The 24,395-nt window shown below is 39.5% G+C and overlaps 1 protein-coding gene across 1 annotated transcript; it reads right to left on the bottom strand.

Annotated features, from left to right (window-relative positions):
• Nucleotides 1-338: 338 nt before the first annotated feature.
• On the bottom strand, nucleotides 339-21,412 carry LOC109213780 (protein MRG1-like). Its single transcript, XM_019377608.1, has 11 exons — nucleotides 21,252-21,412; nucleotides 20,989-21,162; nucleotides 7,630-7,683; nucleotides 7,425-7,438; nucleotides 6,824-6,969; nucleotides 6,393-6,433; nucleotides 5,457-5,561; nucleotides 4,087-4,166; nucleotides 3,299-3,468; nucleotides 2,651-2,735; nucleotides 339-615 (listed from the first exon to the last, which is right to left on the bottom strand). The coding sequence occupies exons 2-11, from the start codon at nucleotides 21,148-21,150 to the stop codon at nucleotides 534-536; spliced, it is 939 nt and encodes a 312-aa protein (XP_019233153.1). The 5' UTR covers nucleotides 21,151-21,162; nucleotides 21,252-21,412; the 3' UTR covers nucleotides 339-533.
• Nucleotides 21,413-24,395: the final 2,983 nt, after the last annotated feature.

Raw genomic sequence — 24,395 nt, 5'->3', positions numbered from 1 at the left:
CGGAGCAAATTTCTTTCCCATATGTAGGGGTGGCAAACTGGCAGGTCGGGTCGGATATGAACGGGTTGAAAACGGGTAATTCAAAAGACGGATAAATTATCCGACCCAACTCATATTTGAAGCGGATAAAGGAACCCTAATTTGAGGCTTTACAAATGTAAAAGTTAAACACATTAGCTATCCATTGGTTAACCATTTTCTAAGTGGATAATATAGTTCTTATCCATATTCGACCCGTTTTTAAATAGTTCACTAAGTAGGTTCATTATCCATAACTGTTTTCTTTTAACCATTTTGCCACCTCTACCCATATGTAACAATGGTTTCAAGAAACAAGATTTAGCTGGACAACCAGAACACTGGCATAGCCACTGCACAGGCAATAAGTAGGAAAACATGTGTGAGCTACTATGCAGCAAAATTTACTAGTAACATCCCTAGTAATACAACATAGTTCTGCATTGGAGAACAGAGAATATACATAGTAGGTGTGATAATGTACACTTGAGAAGAAAAGTTCCAATTCAGTTATCCTATTTCTTGTCAGCCACATCAAAACCTTCCGCAGAATGGTACATGGACAGGAAAAATGCACTTTGATTCTTCTGCAGGAATCTGGCATGGAAGGAAGATAGTTATTGGCGGCAATGTAACTACATTCAAAATGAGCAACAAACATCCATTATTAAAAGGCAATTGCAAAATAATAGTTCTTAGTTTAGGAAAGATTAGACTTGTACTAATGGCTATGGAGTAAGGAGATTTCCGCACAAGATAACCTAATAATCATGGTAATCCATTCGATATTGAAAGTCAATGGCAAGAACAAGTTACCGAGGGGAAGTTCAGCTAAAGATCGATCTTCCTTCTTTTAAGGGGCATGATTGTGCGTCTGGTAGGGATAGAATCGAAAGAGTCACTCACAAATTGCACATCAATCACACTAATTCCTCAATCCTAAATAACAAGATCTTAAATAACCAACCGGGAAGCTGAATTGAATATTTAGGAGGACATGGAAGATGATTAATCCTTTTTTATATACAAATGGAAGATGAACAATACTATGAATCTATGATATCATGATTTATTCAATGGGGGTTCTAAGTATGATGATTGATCCTCTCCCATATTGATGTCTTGCCTGCTGATGGTGGCCTTGAAGATGAGAAATCAGTATTTAAGGTCTTAATTTACAAACTAATGATTTCAATTAATAAGCCTCTACCTTCTTTTTAGGCTGTGTCCCTGTACTATCAAATATTAGTCATATGTGCCATCTGTTATACTATTCAACACTATCTACCCCTACCGTTACCCATTTAAATATATCTACCTCTCCATCTAACGGACCCATTCTTGGTGGACACGTGGCAGCATTTTAAACACCCTAACCCATTTTCTCACTAATGCCCAAACCCACCCGAAAAGCCCCGAACTGATTTAACACCCCATTATCCGAAACCCGTTTCTAACCCTTTCTCTCTCAATGACGGCCTCTTCCTCCACCTGACTATCGTTCACTTCAGGATCTCTCTCAGTTTCCTTCTCATCATCTTCTCCTCTTACCTTGTCTTCACAGTATCCTCTTCTTGATCAACCTCTACATCAGACTTCTCTTGATCGTGATCATCGACCTCGTCTTCTCCATCTTCTCTGTGTTCGTCATTCTTCTCTTTAGTCTTGCTCTCCTCTTCTAGATCTTCTTCCTCAGATTTATTCCCTTCTTCATCTTCCACTGATTCATCTTCTGGTTCCTCTCTGAGCTTCTCAGTAACTGTATCCAATCCCTCAATCACACTAATTCCTCAATCCTAAATAACAAGATCTTAAATAACCTCCCCGAAAGCTGAATTGAATATTTAGGACATGGAAAATGATTAAACATTTCTTTTTGTATAAATGGAAGATGATCAATACTATGCATCTATGATATCATGAGTTAATTTAATGGGGGTTCTAAGTATAATGATTGATCCTCCCAAATTGATGTCTGATGATGGCCTTGAAGATGAGAAATTGGCATTTAAAGTCTTAATTTACAAACTAATGATTTCAATTAATCAGCCTCTACCTTCTTTTTTTGAAGAGGTGGCTTTTATTTGGAAGAATTTCGTAGCAAAGAGATCCAACACGGATATGACAATTCTGCTAAGAATAGCAACTCAAATGTCCACTTTTTCCATTTATCTGGAGTTATGTTCAAATCAACTATCTTTTGGAACTCCATGAATATAAAGAAGCACCGAGAAGATTACATGGATTCACAATTAATCACAGAAAGCCAAAACTAAGGACAAAATTATATGTTTTCAACCCGAAGAGACTAGACGAGACAGAAAGGGGGAAAAATAATTTCTTATAGTAATTTTTAATTATAATTCATTCTATTAATTTCTTAGGCAATACAACTGTAATTTCCAAGTTATTAGATGGAGTACTCTATTCTTTTATTTCCCTTCATAAGTTTTTGATTGACAAGATTAAGTACTTAGTTTAGGTTTAAGTTAAGGTTGCCATTATATATTCTTCCATGCTCATTATTTTAGGTAGACATACACACTTCTCATATTCTTTGTAAGTATTCCAACGGATAAAATCAAGTTAAGAAAACCTGTATCACCATGCCAGAAACATAAGATATCTAAACCTGAGAAAGTCTTGTAACTTCTGCCTTAATTCTGTTAATGTTTCATCTTCAATACTTGCGTAGAACAGAATCTCCGGCAACTTAACTGCAGATAACAAGAGAAGTGGCTGTTAAAGGCATGTAACGATGTTGGATGTGAAAGTCAAGTTTAAACAAACATTAACTTCACAATCATGAAGTGACATTGAAAGCTCAGAAAACGCATTCACAAGCATCGGTATCACTCACTTAACATACATAATATAATAAGGCTGCAAAAGCTTTTATTAACCTGCGCCTCAGCAACACGGAAATTTGATGCAAAAAGTCTAAAAGAAATTATTTTACACCTTGACATAGGATTAGTCTTCACCACTTATGGCTTCAGTATAGCCAAATAAGTAATCTGCAAATATTCATGGCTACTCCATGTAATTTATTACAAGGTATTAGATTAAAGCAGAAGGTTTTCTTGACCTCAGAAACTGGATGAAAGTTGTATAGTCAGATGGAACAAAGTCAGCAAACAGAAAACTTTAGCTCATTACACTCCCAGAAATGAGGGTTTTGAAGTCAACGAATATAGGTAGCTAAGTTTCAAACATAACATGAAGCTAAACTGTCACATGCAACATCAACTGCTTGAAAATTCGATTAAAATGAACATACCAAAAAGCCGTAATAAATGCTCAGCTCCATAGATAGAGGATGGAGAGGCATCGTCTCTAATTGATTCTTGGTATTGTTCCCGCTCGTTCTTGTAAAGGAGCATAGCAGGCAGTGCTTTGTCGAAGTAGCATTGCAAACCACTAAGAATCTCTCCAACAGAATCAGATATCCTTCACCCAAGATCAATTAAGGTAAATTCAATTTACTAGTTATTAAGCTTGTAATAGTAAACAACAACAACAACCCAGTAAGAACCCACAAGTGGGGTCTGGGGAGGGTAGAGTGTACGTAGACCTTACCCCTACCCCAGAGGGGTAGAGAGGCTTTTTCCGAAAGACCCTCGGCTCAAGAAGAGTTATTAAGCTTGTAATAGTGATGAACGGAATCATTGGTACTCAATAGATCAATATATTAAAACTCCATTGAAGAAAATTCAACAGATTCTTGCATCTTCAGAAGATAAATGAAACAGATGAAGCTGATAATGCAAGGTATATCTGCAACATATTCCTAAGAGTTTGGTATCAACAAAAAGCAACTAGGGATAAGTTTGCAGTCCAACTCACAGATCGACTAAGAAGATTCTTTGCAACAACGAAAGCATTTTGTATCGATAACAATCAAGTTCAAAGAACAATACCATAAAACAGTGGCCCTCTCTTCTACTATTATTGTAACAGGACAGATTCTAAAAGGGTATACTATAATGAAATGAAAGGAAATAACATAGACAACATATCAATTAGTTAGAGAAACATTCAAGTCGACATAAATGATAGAGAACTTACACTCCATCCTTTTTCAGCCGATAGTCATGATACTTCTTTAATATTTCATCTACATTTGGAGAACGTGGAAGTTTGACGAGCTGCATAAATTATATTCCCTCAACTCAATCAACTTAAGAAAATAGAGACATGTCAATTACACCCCCACCACCACCAAAGGAAGAACCAGACACATCAGATTCACAAATTTGAACAGAAAAGAAAGCACACTGTTATGTAATTTACGAAGTGAAGTCAAGCAGGTTCAAAGCATGCTTTAGGTTTCAGTAATATTTGTTTTTAGAATAAGACATCCTTTTCATCAGAATTATAGTTCTGAGAAGGATAAATAGAATATTTCTCCTTCTCCTGGTTATGTCTACTAAGTTAAATATCTACCTATTTCAGTATAAACTTAGATGAAGTGCTCAGAGTTATGTTGCAGTCCTACAAAAACTCTTTTGATAACTTCAATTACACGTCAACTATCTCATTTAGCCCCAACTTGCAAGAACAAAAGAGGTGACAATGGAAATAAATGCTAGCAGCTGTGTTATATCAAAGACATTGTTATTCACTTTTATATGTATAATTGATCTTTTAGCCACAGTGTAACAGTGGAATAACAATGAAGTTGAAAGTTTGTCTAATGACCATCTGCCGCTTTCATTCCACAAGACATGACCTACTTTGACTAACATACACTGCGACTAAGATGTTTGAATAAGTCATTACACACTTTGAAATAGGGAGACTTACAGAATTTTAATTTCATATGTGAAAGTAGAGTACTAACTGAAGAAGTTTCACGTCAATTCTGAAGTAACAAAGTAGAATCAATCCATTACTTGTATTGTTGGAGAGAGAAAAAGGATCACCAAATTAGCTTGAATGATTGGAGGGAGAACCAAATTTACTATTTATCGAAAGAGATCAGGTGTTTGCATGAACAAAAAAGAAAGTAACTCAAAGTCTCAAAGTATTTTGGAGATAAGAGGGTGTAATCACTAATCCCTCTTTGTTCGTGGACAGTGATTTTACATTCATTTTCACATCAAGCAATTCATTGGAGATTAAGAAAGCGGTGTACACCTTAGTCTAGATTATGAATTGACTCAAGGCCCATAACAAAGGAAAACTACACATGAGTTTAATAAACAGCAGTTCATAGAGTAAACCCCAAATGCTCTGTTCTAACTTAAAAAAAAGAAGGAAAAAAGAACTCCCATACTACACCAAACTAACTACAAGTACAAAGAAACAAAAGAGAGTAGGATTGAGAATATGGAGATATTTCAAGGAAAAGTAATCGAGCAACATGGCGTAGCAGATATCCTGTCAACAAATTTCGGAGACAGCCCTAGAAGTTGGAGCATTTAGCATGTCTTTACCTTGCCCAAGTGGTTGACAAATTCACAATCATCAATCAGCTGTTTCTTTAATTGTGATGGTATTTGGATATTGACAAGCTTTTCTGGAGGAGGAGCATACTTGTCCTGGAAAACAACTAGATTATAATCTAAATGATCACATCTAAATTGATCAAGAAAATAAAACAAAGAGACCTATCGGGATAAAGGAAACAAAAGCTAAACAAACTCTTGCTTTTATAAAATGAAACAAGAATTACTTGCAAACAGCATTATACAACCAAGTGTCGTTGATCAAGGAAATTAAGATAGCACAGAAGTAATGGGGATCAAGAAAAACGAGGCCTTCCTTTAAGAGATTACTCAATCCATAATCATTTAAAGATGACCTTTGAGAATTTATAAATACATGAAGTAACTAATTAGCTTCTAAACCATGTAATCTTTATCATTAGCTACCCATCTCCGCAAAGTTGCATCATTTCATTTGAGATCAACAACAAAACAATGCTTTCAAAAATATTTAATTGCATTCAAATTTTTAATATAGATCTTCGTCCAATGATATCAACTATTGCCAATTGGAGCCACAGAGTGTAGCAATCAATGCGAATGGGCTGCTCCCAAACAGCATTAAGTGTGACTAAAACATCAGATGTGACATCCTTTTCAATATGTAAGTTTAACTTCCATTTTTTTAATCAGATACAAACAAGTAAGAGTATAACTTCTAAGTCGATTATTAAGAAGTGTTAAAGAAACTAGACAAGATAAATGAACATTTTTTCACAGAAAAGTACAGTTAAAAAGGACTCTCGCTTCATTATTGCAACCTTGATTGTATTAGGCAATAGAATCTCAGTACTACAGTGGAAAAGAAACCTGAATAGAGATGCAGAAAGAAAAATAAGCATCTGATCCTTAGACCAGAAAAAGCAAACTAGACCAGAAATGTACCTTCTGCGAAACATCACTCTTTCGCTTTCTGCCTCTTCCCCCTGTAATCAATCGAAAACTGAATGCATTCAAGTACATTATAAAGTTCAATCCCATGTTAAGAAGGAAATATAACCATTTAAGAAGCATGGAGAAAAATAAGATAACAGCAAGAAAAAGCATGTATTCCTGGAAAATCCCATCAAGCACATCATAATAGGGAATATTTCAGACCACAGGTGGTTAAACCTGTGCAAATGAATTAACACCTGGAGAATGAAAAGAATGCTTTTGTCAACCTAATGAACCTATTTTTCTTCAAAAGCCAACAGATGGACTCTTCTAATCGCACAAAAAATGAAGTAACTTAACCTGTCCGCCACAAAAAGAGGAGGGGAGGGGTAGAAAAGAACCACCCTATAGCTAATTCAGTAGAGTACAAGTGATCTAACCTGTAGAGCCTTTTGTTTTCATTTGTGATCCACGTCCACCCTTTGAACTCTTATCTGTATCCTGTTTTTTCTTAAGCTCCTGCTGCTTCTGAATATTCTCTTCTGTGAGTTTCATCAGTCGATCTATGCCCACCCATTCATCCCAGCTATTAAAAAGTGAAGGAGAAATAAAGATATATGTGTTCCTTGAGAAATGCATAGAAAGTAAATCAAATAAACCAATCTATGCGCGACCAAGTAATAAACCAAGATTTCTAATTGCAGTCACCAATACCAAACCAATAATCAGACAACATTGACCTAGAATACAGGCTAGAAGCATATAAAAAATTCTGATTTCAGTAAACTTATTTAAGAAAGGAGGGAACATTAGAAGCAGGTCAACAGTTTATAAAGAATGAACCTGAGTCAGTTGAATGGAAGGTGAACTAGAATGAGGGGAGGTCTATAGACTACGCCAATTGACTTTAAAGAACCATATGTTATGGAACTTATCAGATAATCAAATGCACGTCAATTTGAAAACTCGCTGCCAGCAAGAATTTTATTTAGAACAAATTAAACTTCTGCTTGAGGAAAAACTTGACAATGATGTACTCACTTTTTGTTCCAACCCTGAAAAAGGAAAAAGAAGCATGGTTATAGCACATATCTAACAATCACCTTCTTTCACTCCCATGCAACGCATTCATATCCATGAGGAAGTACTCTCTACCAACTAAACAGAAGATGGATGACAACAATGTTTTACTGTAAAATAAATGGAGCTTTTAAAAAGTTATAGAGTTAGGGAAACTGATACTTACAAGATAATGAACAAAATATCTCCACTCCCTCATTTGAAACTCAGCTTTTTGAATCTTCCCACCCAAAAAAAGAAAAATTAAAATGCAGTAGATGAGTACAAAATTCATGGTTAAAATGGCATTAACCATAAGATCAACTAATCTAACTGGTAAAACAAGTTATTATAGACTGGAATTTAAACCACGAAGAAAACAAAAATCATCTGGAAAGGTTAAATTTTGATACCAGCAATGTGGTTCATGAACCAAACCCCTTCTCGGTCCCACATGATCAACAACTTCTCCTTTAAATAAAATAAGTGTCTGCTTCACAAGTATATTTTATTTCCTCACCAATTTTCTCTTCGCTACAATATAATCTATGGTGTCATTTGATCTAAAGAGTTGTATGATATTAGGCAATTTTCTTCAAGGGACGAGTCCATAGGGTACAAAAGAGTCAAAGTTGATTCTGAGATAAATGATTCAAGATGCAGATGGCAAGAGGTTGTTGACGTAGCAGATTGATGCAAAACTAGATTCAGCAATTTTTAAAATATCAAATTTCCTTTCCAACACATCCACAAAATGAGTGTTGCAGAGATGTGGATGTCAAGATGGTGTGCTGCCATACAAGGCTAGACAAATGAGCACATTTGCGATTTAAGGTTCAAGTAGAGCACACATCAAGGATAAAATGAGACGAGGTCGCTTGAGATTTGTTCGGTCATGTCCTACGTCGAATGTCAGATGCACCGGTCTTAGTGGAGGTGTTATAAGGGGGAGACGAGATAGCCCTAAAATCACCCGGAAAATAGTTGTTTCGAAGTACCTACAATCTCTTGGGATCCAATAGAATAAAAAGATCTATATGAGCAATACCTAGTAGTTGAGAATATGTTCAAATCATGTTATCACTTTTACCTTACATCCTATGCTTTCTAGAGATTTTGAACTCTACGGGGTTGTTTGGTTGGGAAACAAGTTTTCCCATGATTAATTATGTTATGAATCAACTCCAGCCCAATAAGGATATCAACACACAAATAGCTATTGGGCTGAGAAGAGCTATTGGGCCGAGAACAAGCAATAGGACCAGGATAATTTTGGGATCCGGGTTGAGCAATGAGCCCAAGAACAATTCTATTAAAAAGAGTAGCGGTCGGTGATTTTGGGGGGTATGACGATTGTTGAGAAAAGTGCCTGCTTCTCCTCGTCTCCAATTCTTTAAGTCTAACCTTCTCATCCCCTTCTTCTATCCATCTCTAGTTACTTGTTTTTTTTTTTGAAAAAGGTAACTATCCATCTCTAGTTACTTGTTTTTTTTTTTTGAAAAAGGTAACAATTATATTCTTCAGCACCCGAAAAATGGGGCTGGTATCTAATATTTACAAGTACAACCTGAAAATCTTACAGAGAATCAAAAAGGTCTAGTAGTGATTCTACATCACCAATGAACTGTTCTTTACACCAAAAATGAAAAAGAGAAATACAAGAACTCTTGATTTTCTGTGTTGAACTGCTCTTGCCTTCAAAACATCTTGCATTCCTCTCCTTCGAAACTGTCCACCATATGCAAGCTGGAACAATCTTCCACCATTCCTTGTGACAAGTTCTTCCCCTAATACTGTTCCAGCTGCATATCAGGCCAATGGTGTTGTGAGAAAGCACGGGAGAAAATATATTATTGATGTATATATATAGGGCTCATTGTAACATATGTATATACATCAATAATATATTTTCTCCCGTGCTTTCTCACATGGTATCAGAGCTTTAGTGAGAAACATATCGCTGTGCATCATTCCAGCGACTTCCGGGAAGAAAGAACTCAGTCACCGTGCAATTTTCCGGTGACCTAAGTGACTTATTGCGTCAAAGTCACTAATTAACAGTGTTGTGCAAAATCCAACACCACCACAAGGTTCCCAAGAGAGATCCGACCAAACCCCAGAAAAAATCACCGGAAAATAGCCCTCCACGCGCCGTCACGCGCCTGTCGGAACTCTGCCGCCGGCGGCGCGTCTGTCCCACGCGCCGGCGCGTGAGGCCTCTTCCGGCCATTTTTCGGCTTCGCTTCTTCAGGACAGTTGGATCGCCCTGCAATTCCGAGCCTGTCGCCATTGGCCCCTCTATCAGCTAGACATTAAGAATGCCTTTTTACACGGTGACCTTGAGGATGAAGTTTATATGGAGCAACCACCTGGGTTTGTTGCTCAGGGGGAGTCTCGTGGCCTTGTATGTCGCTTGCGTCGGTCACTTTATGGTCTAAAGCAGTCTCCTCGAGCCTGGTTTGGTAAGTTCAGCACAGTTATTCGAGAATTTGGCATGATTCAGAGTGAAGCTGATCACTCTGTATTCTATCGGCATTCTGCCTCGAGTCTCTGTATTTATCTGGTGGTCTATGTTGACGACATTGTTATTACCGGCAATGACCAGGATGGTATTACTAAATTGAAGCAACATCTCTTGCAACACTTTCAGACTAAGGATCTGGGCAAACTAAAGTATTTTCTGGGTATTGAGGTCGCTCAGTCTAGCTCAGGTGTTGTGATCTCACAACGAAAGTATGCCTTAGATATTCTTGAAGAGACAGGAATGACAGGTTGTAGACCGGTTGACACTCCGATGGATCCGAATTCTAAACTTATGCCAGGACAGGGGGAACCTCTTAGCGATCCTGCAAGATATAGACGGTTGGTTGGTAAATTAAATTACCTTACAGTGACAAGACCTGACATTTCCTTTTCTGTGAGTGTTTTGAGTCAGTTTATGGATTCTCCGTGTGATAGTCATTGGGATGCAGTTGTTCGCATTCTTCGGTATATAAAATCAGCTCCAGGCAAAGGTTTATTGTTTGAGGGTCGAGGCCATGAGCAGATCGTTGGATACTCAGATGCTGATTGGGCAGGATCACCTTCTGATAGACGTTCTACGTCTGGATATTGTGTCTTGGTAGGAGGAAATTTGGTGTCCTGGAAGAGCAAGAAACAGAATGTGGTTGCTCGGTCTAGTGCAGAAGCAGAATATCGAGCAATGGCTATGGCGACATGTGAGCTAATTTGGATCAAACAGTTGCTCAAGGAGTTGAAATTTGGTGAGATTAGTCAGATGGGACTTGTGTGTGATAATCAAGCTGCTCTTCATATTGCGTCAAATCCAGTGTTCCATGAGAGAACTAAACACATTGAGATTGACTGTCACTTTGTTAGAGAAAAGATACTCTCGGGAGATATTGCTACAAAGTTTGTGAAGTCGAATGATCAGCTTGCAGATATTTTCACCAAGTCCCTCACTGGTCCTCGTATTAACTACATATGTAACAAGCTTGGTACATATGATTTATATGCACCAGCTTGAGGGGGAGTGTTAGAATAGTCATGTAAATAGGAGTAAATAAATAACCCTAATCCAATATATGTTAGGAGTAGGACATGTTATGTGTGTATATATATAGGGCTCATTGTAACATATGTATATACATCAATAATATATTTTCTCCCGTGCTTTCTCACAGGTGTCTTTGGGCATTACCCAAAAAATACCAGCTAATGCTATAAAGAGCTGCCAAAGTTGACTAGTAATAACACAATGTAAGAAAAGATGCTCATTGGTTTCATCTTCCTGTTGACATAGAAAGCATGTAGAGTTGGTCTGAATACCTCTTCTTTGGAGAATTTCTAGAGTGAGGCAGGCTTTTCTTACCACTAACCATGAAAAACAAATAACTTTGAATGGTGCTTTGATCTTCCAAATCTTTTTCCAAGGCCAAGAATAGTTGGGGTGTCCTCTTGATGATAGATAGTTGTATGCAGCTTTGACTGTAAATTTAGAGCCCTTGCCTCCTTTCCATGTAAGAGAATCCTCCGCCTCACTTAATCCTGCAAAACCTTCTAGCATTTTGAGAATCTCAGTAGCTCTAGTGACTTCCCAGTCATTGAGAAGCCTTCTGAACATTAGGTTCCAGCCCTGGGAGCTCCAAGTTTCTTCTACTGTAGCATTAGGTGAAGTGGTGAGATTGAACAGATCAGGAAAAAGATCTTTCAATGCTCCATGACCAATCCAATCATCATGCCAAAATGATATCATCCTCCCATTTCCTATCTTAAAACTTATGTTTGTTGTAAATTCCTCCCATACATACCTGATGGCTTTCCAATTGCCAACTCCATAAGGAGTTCTCACTGGTTTGGTGCTCCAGTGTCCTGATTGCTCGTACCTGCAGTTGACAACTTGTCTCCATAAGGCTTGCTTCTCAGTGTTGAATCTCCATAACCATTTCATTAAGAGACTCTTGTTCTGCAAACTTAAGTTTCTAATGCCTAGACCGCCAACTCTCTTGCTAGAGATGAGAGTGTTCCAGTTAACAAGATGGTAGCCTTTGGACTCCTTGTTGCCTTCCCAAATAAAGTTCCTTCTCAATTGGTCAATTCTTCTCCTTACTTTGGCTGGGATAGGAAATAAGGACATGATGTAGGTGGGTAGGGAGTCCAGGACAGAGCTCACTAAAATGATCCTCCCTCCTAGGGATAAGTATTGTGCTTTCCACCTTGAAAGTCTCTTTTCACTTTTATCTAGTACCCCTTCCCCATATATCTGCAGCTTTGTTCTTGGAACCCAAAGATAGTCCTAAATACTTAGTTGGTAAATGTCCTACTTCACAACCCAAAATGCCAGCTGGACTGTTTGGAACTGCATTAATAGGCACCAACATGCTCTTTCTCCAGTTAACATGAAGGCCTGAGATACCTTCAAAGACTGTGAGAACCAGCCTCAAATGCATTAGCTGAGCAGGTTCAGCATCACAGAGAACCAGAGCATCATCTGCATACAATAGATGCGAAATCTCCATGCTATTAATTCTGTTCTGAACTTCAAATCCCTTCAAGCAACCACTGATAGTAGAGGCTCTCATCATGCTACTCAACCCTTCCATGGCTAAAATAAAGAGGAAAGGAGATAGAGGGTCTCCTTGCCTTAAACCCCTCATTGAAGAGAAGAAGCCTTCAGGAGATCCATTAATCAAGACAGAAAACTTCACTGTACTGATACAAAAAAAGATCCATTTAAGCCATTTATTCCCAAAACCCATAACTTTCAGAATATTGATCAGGTACCTCCAATTAACATGATCAAATGCTTTTTCGATATCTAGTTTGCATAGGATCCCTGGTTTCTTCTCCTTCTGTCTACTATCAACACATTCATTAGCTATGAGGGCAGCATCCATGATCTGTCTTCCCTTGATAAAAGCCATCTGATGCTTGTTCACAATTTTATCTACCACCTTCTTAAGTCTTTCTGCTAGAGTCTTGGAAATAATCTTGTAGATGCCCCCAATCAGACTGATTGGTCTGAAATCTCTTAATTCCTTGGCTCCACTCTTCTTGGGTATAAGCGCCACGTAGGTGGCATTTAAACTCTTCTCAAAATTCCAAGAGAGTGAAAATTGGCCATAGTTTGTAGAATGTCGACCTTCAAAAATTCCCAGCATGTAATGAAAAACCCCATCGAAAAACCATCAGGACCTGGCGCTTTGTCTATAGCACATAACTTTAAACTATGGAGAACTTCTTGTTCCTCAAAAGGTCTCTCCAGCCAACTTTGCTCCTCATCTATAATTGAAGCAAAATTCTGAGGAGTAAAATTAGGCCTCCAAGCTTCTGTCTCAGAGTATAGCTGCTTATAAAAGGAGATGATTTCTCCTTTAGTTTCTACTGGATCAGAGACTTCAATCCCATTAATCTCCAACTGTCTATGGTGTTGAATCTCCTATGTGCATTGGCCATCTTGTGAAAGAATTTTGTGTTCTTATCACCCTGCTTTAACCATAGAATTCTAGATTTTTGCCTCCAGGAGGATTCTTCATATTTGGATATTTCCTCAAAATCCAAAGCAATGTTGGCTTTTTGTATCAGTTCATCATCAGTGAGGTTTCTTTGTTCCTGCAAAACATCAAGAATGGTTAGTTGATTCAAAAGCTCTGTCTTCCTCTTTGCTAGATCCCCAAAGTTAGCAGCATTCCACTCCTTTAGTTTAGCTTTCAGGAGTTTCAGCTTTGTTGCTAAAATAAAGTTCGGGTGTCCTTGTACCGCAAAAGATAACCACCAAGCTTTAACCAGTTCTTTGAAGCCATCAACCTCCAACCACCAATTTGCAAATTTAAAGTATGATGGTTTCCTTTGTTCCCAATCGCCACAAGTTAGCTTAATAGGACAATGATCAGAAGTGATTCTTGGCAGAGTAGACTGTCTAATATTCCTAAAGTGTTCATCCCATTCAATGGAAAAAAGAAATCTGTCAATTCTCGAAGCAATCCCCTGATTGTTCCCTTTGTTCCAGGTGAAGGAACCCCCAAAAAGTGGTGGATCTACTAACTGTAGATCATTGATTGCGTCAGAGAAATCTCTCATAGCTCTGGTGAGACGGTGATTGTTGCTTCTTTCATTTGAGTGTCTGGTTGTGTTGAAGTCCCCACAGACCACCCATGGCCCATTACAAAGTCCTCTTGAGGCTGCCAACTCCCACCATAAGTCTTGCCTCTCAATTCTGGAATTTGAGGCATATACCCCTGTGATGAACCATGAGAAATTGTGGTCTATTGCTGTCAATCTACAAGAGATACTCTGACTTCCAGAACTAATCAACTCCCCCTCTAATACCCTTCTATCCCACATGATAAGAATTCCCCCACTAGTACCAATGGCTTCAAGATTGACAAAATCCACCCATCTATTCCCCATAAATGTGTGGCGACACGAGATATCACCTTCTATCTTTGTTTCTTGAAGAACTACTACATCACATCTCCATTCATTAAGAGCAGTTTTAATAAGTCCCCTTTTCTCCCCATCATTCAATCCCCACACGTTCCATGATAGTATGTTGGTCTTCATTAATCAACTTTGAGGGTGCCTTTCCCCCTGACCCTAGCTTGCCCATCTTTATATTTAACGCCTGATTTTAACCTCTCTAATTGCTTCTGACCTTTTGGTTTAATTGCAGTGTTACTTTGGGTAGTGATATCTTCCATCTTCTTATGCCTTCTACTGTCAATCTTCATGAATAAAGACATGGCATCCCCTTCACACCCTTCAAAATCAACCCCAAATTGCTTACTTAGTTTGAGAACATTCATATGCACCCACAGTGAAGCTTCTTCTTCTGCCCTTTGAATTTGCATGTCAATTGGAATAGCTTCTTCATCAATACATGCAGATGGGTCCCCAAAAATAACCAATTGTTTGCTACCATCATCTGCATGCAAAGAATCCCCTTCTTTAATGAGTTGATCTCCCTGGACCGAATGCAAGATTAGAGGAACCTGAGCCAAGTCCTCTTCGATGCTCAGAGTAGAGAAATTAGAAGGAGAAGAAGAACTGAGTTCCAAAAGCATAGGATCATAGTGGTCTTCCTTCATCTCTTCTGTCTGCTCCTTCGAAGACAGAAACATCGATGCTTCCAAAGATGGCAATTGAGGTCCAGAAATTTGACTCTTGTCTATTAAGTTATTAATAATAGGCCCATTAGAGTCTTTAGAAGATGGGCCATTAGAATCCTCATCAGTTGGGCCTTTAGAGATAGCCACATGTGGTCCCTCAAATTCTTGGATTTGCATCTGCAATAAAGGGTCAAAAGAATTAGGACCCACACTATTTAATTCCTCAACTTGGGCTATTAGGGTCGGGCCTTTGCTCCTAGAATCAGTTGATGGATCTGTCAAAATTGGGCCCACACGAATTAATTGTTTGTGGCCCAGAACTTCTTTTTGTTTAAAGGATTCAGCATCCACCTCACGTGAGTTAGGCACGTGAGTTAGATTTTTAAACTTTTCCCCTTCATTCGATGTGCCCACGTGACCTAGGTACTGTTACGCCGAATAAGTCCCATCTTCCAGGCTACCCCTATTAACCAGCAGATTCTCTCTCCTCCCATCTACAGTGGCAATCGGAGCTGCCATCACTGTCGCCGGAACTTCACACCATACAGGAATTTTGTATAGATACCCATCGCTGTCCACTTGTATAAATCTCGGGACCTTACTTCCATCTCCCTTTACTTTGATTCTAGCCCAGTGTAAATGGTTTTTTAGTGTTGTCTCCTCCTCTGTTTCAATCCAACCACCACATTGATCACCTATTGCTTTGAAAACTTTCTGTGACCAGAGGTTAATGGGAAGACCCAGAAGCCTAATCCAAACCCAATTACGCTCCACCTCTTCAGGCCAACAACCAGTAGTAGGTTTCCACCATTCAAGGATCACTTTGGACTTCTTCCAATGCCATTCACCCTTAAGAACATGTTCGGCATCCTTTGTTGAAGGTAGTTCAAACAAGAACTGGGAATCGTTCATCTCGTACACATTCACTCCAAAGGTAGATTTCCATGTGTTATAGGCCCATCTCCTAATATCATTCAAGGTTGGAGTCTCCTTCGCAGGAGTCAGAACTTTACCAACTATGCACCTTCTCAGCACATCTTTATTCGATAATTCTGAACCCCCAGGGATGATGACTTTGGAATTGTTGGATTTGATCGGAGTAGATTTCGTCCCTTCTGATGGCCATCTACTGGTTCTGATTACTTCGTTGTAGGACGACTCCCGCTGTGGATTTCTGACAATATGGACATACTTTTCTTCTTCTGGAACATTTATGAACCTTTGTATCTTTTGAGCTATTATTACCCACCCTGCCTTTAATGTAACTTCTGCTGTAATAATGACAGACCTACTCTGCCCCTGTACAGCAATGAAACTGATGTACCTTCCATGTTCATTGTATTTAAGAGTGCAATAAAATTCTGCATAGTGATCTTTCATATTCCACCTCCTTATTGCCCTGTCATGCTCTTTTGAGGCCACATTAAATACCTCCACGACCCACTTCATGACTTTAAGGCTTACAGTTGCTTTCCTCATCAGGTTCCTGCTACGTTCAACCCATTCGAACCAAACTTCAGACCTAGAACAATTTTTTGTAATGTCAAAAGATTTAAAACCAGCATGATAATAAATCATATCACTATCCATATTAATAGGATAACTCGATTGGAGTTTAAAACAATAATCACAGTAGGTTGGGGTGAATTCCGGTGGAGAATCACACCGAAAAAGGTTATTCTTCAGTCCTAGAAAGTAGGACAGAGAAGTGTCTCGGTAAAGGTGCCTGGGAGCATTCTTCTTCTTGAGTTCTTCATCCATCTCTAGTTACTTTACTTCCTGCAATTACTATTGTAATTCTGCTACTAAGTTGTTGCATCTTGATATTTGAGTTGTAATCACATTTCAGCCTTAATAATAGAGTAGAGAGGTTTCAGTTATTGTTACTCTGGATTTGAGTTTATTACATTGGTGCTTTCATCGATCGTACTCCAATGGACGAGGTGATACTAGATCGTTTCAGCAGCAGCGACGCAACGGGATGGATTTATCGAGCCGAGCGGTACTTCCACTTCCTTGGATTCTTCGAGGAATATTGGCTACCTCTTCCTTACTTCTACCTTGAAGGCGCTGCCCTCGTTTGGTTCGATTGGTTGTATCGAAACAAGCAATTCTGTGATTGGAACCATTTCAAGGAGAAGCTGAAGTTGCATTTTCGAGCACTGACCTTCACAAGACCGGTACGTATGGCAGATACCCAGGTGTGTCCCGTTCCTTCTATGAGCACTGTTCCTATCTCAATTGCATTTGCCTCTGATTTGGATGCTGGACATTCTGAGGCGGACCAAGTGTTCGATAAAAATTCACAAGGAGAACAGCCACACTCACAAAATGACTCGTCCAGCGATGCCAAGGAATTATTAAATAAATGTATCCATCATGGCGAGGATGGTGAATTTGAAGTGCTGGCAATGCCAATCTTTGCAGAATCATTATTCAGCACAAGGAACGATCCTAAAGTCGATGATGCGTACTCGAATGCCCACTTCATTGCCCCACCGATAGTGGTTGATTTAGTAGCTGATAAATCAGCAAGGCTCCCTTTCCCGGTTACTCAGATGCTTGGAGGAAATACTGAAAGCGTTGAAATTGATTTATTGGAAACTATACAACCGAAGGAACCTGCTGACAAGGACGGTGCATGGCTCAGGAATATTGCGGACATAGTGTTTTGATAAAAGTGTCGAGCTAAAAACGACCAAGCTGCAATGCCAATTTGCAAATGTGGCGCTTTTTGAGACCGCAAAATATGTTTCCACCGAGATTTTATCTGCTCACTTTGACGAACCAATTGGGAATGAGGGAGTGACTTCACTTCTCATCCATAAACCAGTAGCTGATGAAGATGATGAGATTGTCGAGTTTTTCCCTTACATATTCAAACAGCCCTCTTTAACCTTGGTGTTGAATGATTTTAGGGACCTCGCAATGAACTTGAAATATGTCTTACACACTTGTAATTGGTTTGACACTGGGCAGCATGCTTCAAATGAACTTGTTTCAACTTTATTGACTGTAAAACGACGAAAGGGTTGTCACTTGTATTCAGCACATCGCAAGGGTGCAAGGGATAATGGGCTACCAATTTGTAGTTATGTGGACAGTTGTTTCGCTACTGGGCACGTTTTATGGGCTTGCTTTAATATAGCAGAGTTGTGTGTGTCTTCATTACTCAGACAAGTCCAGCTTATTGGTTACCCTCATGGCTTTCAAGTTCTTAATGTTGCGGTTGCGTCAAGTGGATGCAAACATGTATCGTGGCGTGTTGATATCGTAATCTCTTTACAGCCGCAGCACTTCCCGATAAAGTTTAATGGTTGTAAAGGATTTATAACATCACACCTATCGCTATTGCTTCTAGCAAGCGACAAAATGGTTGATTCAACTCCTGCTCGCAGTGAGAGGCTTGACTTTGCTGATCCTAGTGCTAATTTCTTTATAGTAACCATTCGCGCAACTGCAGCAGATCTTTGTGCGTGGGATCCAGGAATAAGTTTTAAGTCCAAGTATCTAACAGGTTATACAGTGAATTGGGAGCCACTGCTATTGATGGGATCTACTTGCATATTTTTCTTCTTTGCATATGCTACCTCTATGACTCAAGTGTGGGATCCCAGACAACAATGGTTGCATGATCATTATTGGACTTGCTATTTTACTAGGCCAACAACTGACTTCAGTGTTGATGCATTAGCCATTTCTCCTCATCTTGGTGTTGTTCTAGATGCTACTGGCAAAGTTCTCAGAGAAAGGAACTGCACAAGTCCTTCAAGGTGTTATAGTTGGGCAAACTGGGTAAATCTGAGAGCCCAAGTTACTTTTGCATTGATTGTCGTCTTCGATCCTGGAGGAGGCCCTTCGGATGCACCAATTCTTGAAGACAGCGATGGCGTTCTTAGGCAATCTTGAAAGCCATAGCTAATCTGTCAATATGCATTGTGCCTCTCTCTGTTGATAATTTTTGTTTTCATCAATTGAAAGCAACTATTCACGACATTACCAAGTTAGAATATGGCTTGTCACTTTATGGATTTTATTTCATCATTGAGTCACATTCCGCGGATAGCATTAGAGTTACTTGTGCATTCCTTATTGAGTCATATTCTGCGGATATCATTAGAGGTACTGGTGCACCAGGTGAGCTGCAGAGAAAAATGAAAGAGAGTAGTAATATTGATACCACTGCTTGTTTGGGAAAGTTTGACACTCCAGATATTCACCCTGAAGTTAAGGGTATAGTTGAGTCTATAGTCTTTGAGTAGGAAATCCAATGGACAGCTAATAAATATGGACCTAAGGGTTGTGATACCGGAGAATAAGTGTTGGCAAGGAAATTGTGCTTCTAGATCAAAGAATTGTTATGGCCCACAGAATACAACTATGTACTTTAAAAATATGGGTTTCACCAAGGATACATCTACATTCGTTGTTTTAAAAGCTAGGAGGGATTATGAACAATTCGCATATAATAGCGCAAAGTCATTGTGGCCTTCATTGTGCAAAATCGCCATACCTAGCCTTGAAATCTCTGAAGGCTTACCATTTGCTGCATTTGTTGCTTTGCTAGAGGTTCTAGTGGCACAACTTGCCCTTGTTATGGAGGGAGTTCTTGTTTTCCTTTCTACTTGTGATGGAGATGAGCTCGACAACGCAACATATATACCAAGGTTTGTGCTAGTCATTGAAGACGCTTTGGTAAACATCATTACCCGAACTACTGTTGCTAGCACATATGTGACTGCTGGTTTCTTTTTTATATGCAAATGGACTTGCCAATGCCTTTGCACCTGTGGATGTTTATATAACTACAATTAGTTTACCATTATTTTTGGTTGAAAGGCTTCTTGACTCGAACCTTTAGGACAAGGTTCTTATTGAGCACGGGGGTATTGTTATGAATCAACTCCAGCCCAATAAGGATATCAACACACAAATAGCTATTGGGCTGAGAAGAGCTATTGGGCCGAGAACAAGCAATAGGGCCAGGCTAATTTGGGATCCGGGTTGAGCAATGAGCCCAAGAACAATTCTACTAAAAAGAGTAGCGATCGGTGATTTTGGGGGGTATGCCGGTTGTTGAGAAAAGTTTCTGCTTCTCCTCGTCTCCTATTCTTTAAGTCTAACCTTCTCATCCCCTTCTTCTATCCATCTCTAGTTACTTTACTTCCTGCAATTACTATTGTAATTCTGCTACTAAGTTGTTGCATCTTGATATTGGAGTTGTAGTCACATTTCAGCCTTAATAATAGAGTAGAGAGGTTTCAGTTATTTTACTCTGGATTTGAGTTTATTACAAATTATCCTACCCTTCCATGGGAATAAGAAAACACTAAAATCCCAGAATAACTAATCCCAGGATTAGCTATACCACGATTTTATCCCAACCAAACATGGGATTCAAATTTAATTCCAGGATTAATTATCCCTTTATCTCTCGTACCAAAATGATCCCTAAGGGTCTATTCGTATATCTTCCTTAATCATATCTCTCGTGATCTTCTATCTCTCTCTTGTAACCTTATATATCTTATAATCTTATCCCTTATCATCTCAATTTTTTAAAGCCTTCTCACAATCCCACTCAATCAAATTTCTTATTTAAATCATTGGTTGAAAAAATAAGAAGGGGAGTCTTGGCGTAACTGGTAAAATTGTTGCCATGTGACCAGGAGATCACGGGTTCTACGCCGTGAATACAGCCTCTTGCAGAAATGTAGGGTAAGACTGTGTACAATAGACCCGTGTGGACCGGCCCTTCTCCGACCCCGTGCATAAAGGGAGCTTAGTGCAATTGGCTGCCCTCTTTAGTTGAGAAAATAACAATCTACCCTTAGATAGGAACAACATTAAAAACATACAAGTCAAAAAAAATCCATGTCTATTTTGTTTACCCAAATGCAAAATGGCTAAAAGTAAGAAAAGGTAGGAGGAGTGTGTACCTTAGCTTCATAAAGTTGTTGGCTATGAAAGGCGAGTACTTTTTCACCTTCTTGAAAACGACTGGAGTCAACCACGTCAATTTCAGTATCATGAGGGGTTCCACCAACTTCATCAGAGATGGTAGTGGAATCGTCCGACACCCCAACATTTGAGCTCCCCATTTCTTTGATTTTCTGTAGAATAATGGTGGCAATGAATCAAAAAGGTTTGTGTAAATAATAAGCTCAACCGTTCAATTTGTATAAAGAGTCGAGGTTCTTACCCCTTCTTTTAGTTGGGGGTTATCGGAAATCAAGAAAGGGCGGGAGGGAGGGAGAGGAAGTGTACGGGTCGGGTCGGATAGCGGAGGAGATGATGATATGATGTGGCGGCACTCTGATAACTGATACCCGAAATCCCACCTTGCTCTTGTAACATGTAGTTGGCCAATTACTGTAGGAGAAAGGTCATTTTGTTTGAGTGTAAAAAAAAAATAAGGAAGGGAAAGGGAGCAAAAGGTAAAACAGAGTGGTAAATTTGAACATTGCATGCACCTAACCTAACATAAAAATTGCACGGGGCGCCCTATTTGGGCGGACGCCCTTTTTTAACCTGTAGTCGCTTTGTCTTTCTGTTTGCACCCGTACCCGTTTTTTTTGTTAAAAGCCATTTGAAAAGACTATTTTGCCCTTCTTTATTAAAAGACTACTTTCTCTCCAAGTATACGCTAGTCCTCTACTGTCTCTGTCTCTCTCTCCCGTTATTCGCGTTTTTTTGATTTGCTCTTCTCTGAAATCAAACGGTTTTCGTTGTTGTTTCGAATTTTCAACTGCTAGTCGTCGTTGTTCCCACATTACAATTTAATCAGAGATACATTGCATTAACTTTCTGGGTTTTATTTTACGATTTAATTTCTGATTTTGGGTTTTGATAGTCATGTATTTATGATAGGGTTTAGTTTGATGATTTCATTAGTTTTACTTTTACATTTGTATTTTTAGGTTTTTTGAACGAGTGTTTATGTTGTTAATGAAAATTCTATAAACAGATGATAGGTGTGACGACCCGGCCCGTCGTCACGAGAGTTACCGCCCCGTTTCCCCCATATTGTGTTGCCTTATGTTTCAATATCAGCGTTTGAGTTGATCGGGGTAGAGTGGGATTGGTTTTAGTTGGAAATGAGGCACTTAGCCACTTAGAAGGAAGCTTGTTTTGGAAAAGTCAACCGGAAGTTGACTATGTAGTTAGAGGGCTCGGATGTGAATTCCGATGATTCGGTTAGCTTCGGGGGTTGATTAGTGACTTAGGAGTGCGATCGAAATTTAATTTGGAGGTCCGGTGTAGAATTAGGCTTGAATTGGCGAATGATGAATTTTGGCGAATTCCGGTTGGTAGGTGAGATTTTGATCCGGGGGTCAGAATGGAATTCCGAGAGTTGCAGTAGCTTCGTTAGGTGATTTTGGATGTGCGGGTAAAATTTCAGGTCATTTGGACGTCGTTTGGTTGGGTTTTTGATCGAATGTGAGTTTCGGAAGTTTTTAAGAAACTTAGGCTTGAACCCGATGTGATTTAATGGTTTTAGCGTTGTTTGACGTGTTTTGAGGATTGGAACAAGTTTGAATAAGGTTATAGGATGTGTTGGTGCTTTTGGTTGAGGTCCCGGGGGCCTCGGGGTGACTTCGGATGGTTAAACGGGAGTTGGAAGCATTTGTTGCAGGTCATATTTTTCTGTCTTCTGGTATTTCCGCATCTGCGGAAAAGGAGCTGCAGAAGCGGTTCCGTAGATGCGGCGGAGAGGTCGCAGAAGCGGGCAGGTGGCCCAGGGATTTTTCCGCATAAGCGGACGTGTAGGCGCTTCAGCGAGTCCGCATAAGCGGTTAATATACCGCAGAAGCGGTTGGAGGTAAACCGCATAAGCGGGTGTTTGGATCGCATAAGCGGTCCCAGGTGTTTTAAGTGAGACCGCATAAGCGGTCAATTTGTCGCATAAGCGGTACCGCAGGTGCGGTTAAAGGGCCGCAGAAGCGAAAATCTGGACTGTGTTTAATGAACAGTGTTCGCGAATTTCAGAAGTTAAGAAAAATATTTTAGACTTCGGAAAGAGGCGATTTTAGGCGATTTGGAGAGGATTTGAAGGGGATTCCATCAGGTATGAATTTATAGACTCGAATAATGTTGTTATGGTGTAAAAACAAGGATTTAAACACTGAAATTCAAGGAATTAAAGGGGTAAAAATGGAGGTTAGGGCTTGAAACCTAAGAAGGTTTGAATTGTTGATTTGAGGGGTCAAATGGACTCCGATTCTTGTGTATTTTATATGTACGGACTCGTGGCGAGACGAGGATCCCGGTGATGTGAATTTCGTAATTTTTCGAGAAGTGGGCCCGGGGCTCGGGTTTTGCCAACTTCGTGATTTTGGTTGTTTTTCGAGTCTTTTCGATTGGTTTACGATTTGTTAGCCTATTGTGACGTATCGTTTGTGGCTTTGGTCAGATCCTACGTGCGAGGAGGTCGATTCGAGAGGGAAAGGCTTGGCGAGCTAGGTTATCGGCCGGCTAGAGGTGAGTAATGACTTTAAATGATGTTCTGAGGGTTTGAAACCCCGGATTTGCACAACTTGGTGCTATGTTGAGTTGAGACACGCGTTCCATGATGAGCGCGGGGTCATTTACTATTGGGGACTGTGACTTGGTCCAGTCCGGATGATATTTTACCGCGTATTAGCAATGACTTGTTGTTTTCACCATGATTTGGGCTTATTGCTATATTTGGGGCTTATTGCCGACTGTTTGAACTCTTTATGAACTATCATCACTGTTTTTCCTCACTGTTAGAAATATTATTTGAACTCAGTCCATGTGATTTACACTGTTTCTTGAACTCAACCATATTTACTCAACTTGGAGTTTTAAACTAGTATTTGAACTATTGTTTGAGCTGAGTATTATTGTTTTACTGTTGCTCGAGGGGCTGTTGACAATTTCTGGACTGATTAAGGCCGAGGGCCTTGTGTGAGGGCATGATGAGTGAGGTGAGGAGGCTTCCACGCCTCGTATTGATACTGTTCAGGCTTTCAGGCCTTGTTGATAGCGCTTGGGCTGTAGGAGCCCCTCCGGAGTCTGCAAACCCACAGTGAGTGCGGGTACCCATCTAGAGTGATTTAATATTGAACAGTGGTAACAATGACACTGTTAAATGTGATTGGTCAGGTAACAATGACTGACCAGTCAGATAACTATGATTGACCAGTGGTAACAATGACACTGGAGTACGCGTTGGTCAGGTAACAATGGCTGACCGGTCAGGTAACAATGGCTGACTTACTGATTGAGTATAATTGATGTTTAACTGTTTTCAAAAAGGTTTTTCTTATTATTTTTCATTTGGTTTCTACTATTATTCTGGTAGTTGCTTGTCGTTGAGATA

The sequence above is a fragment of the Nicotiana attenuata genome, unplaced genomic scaffold (genome assembly GCF_001879085.1).
Source record: "Nicotiana attenuata strain UT unplaced genomic scaffold, NIATTr2, whole genome shotgun sequence".
Taxonomy (NCBI): Eukaryota; Viridiplantae; Streptophyta; class Magnoliopsida; order Solanales; family Solanaceae; genus Nicotiana; species Nicotiana attenuata.
Note: the sequence above shows the minus strand (reverse complement) of the source record. Positions and strands in the feature narration are given on the sequence as shown.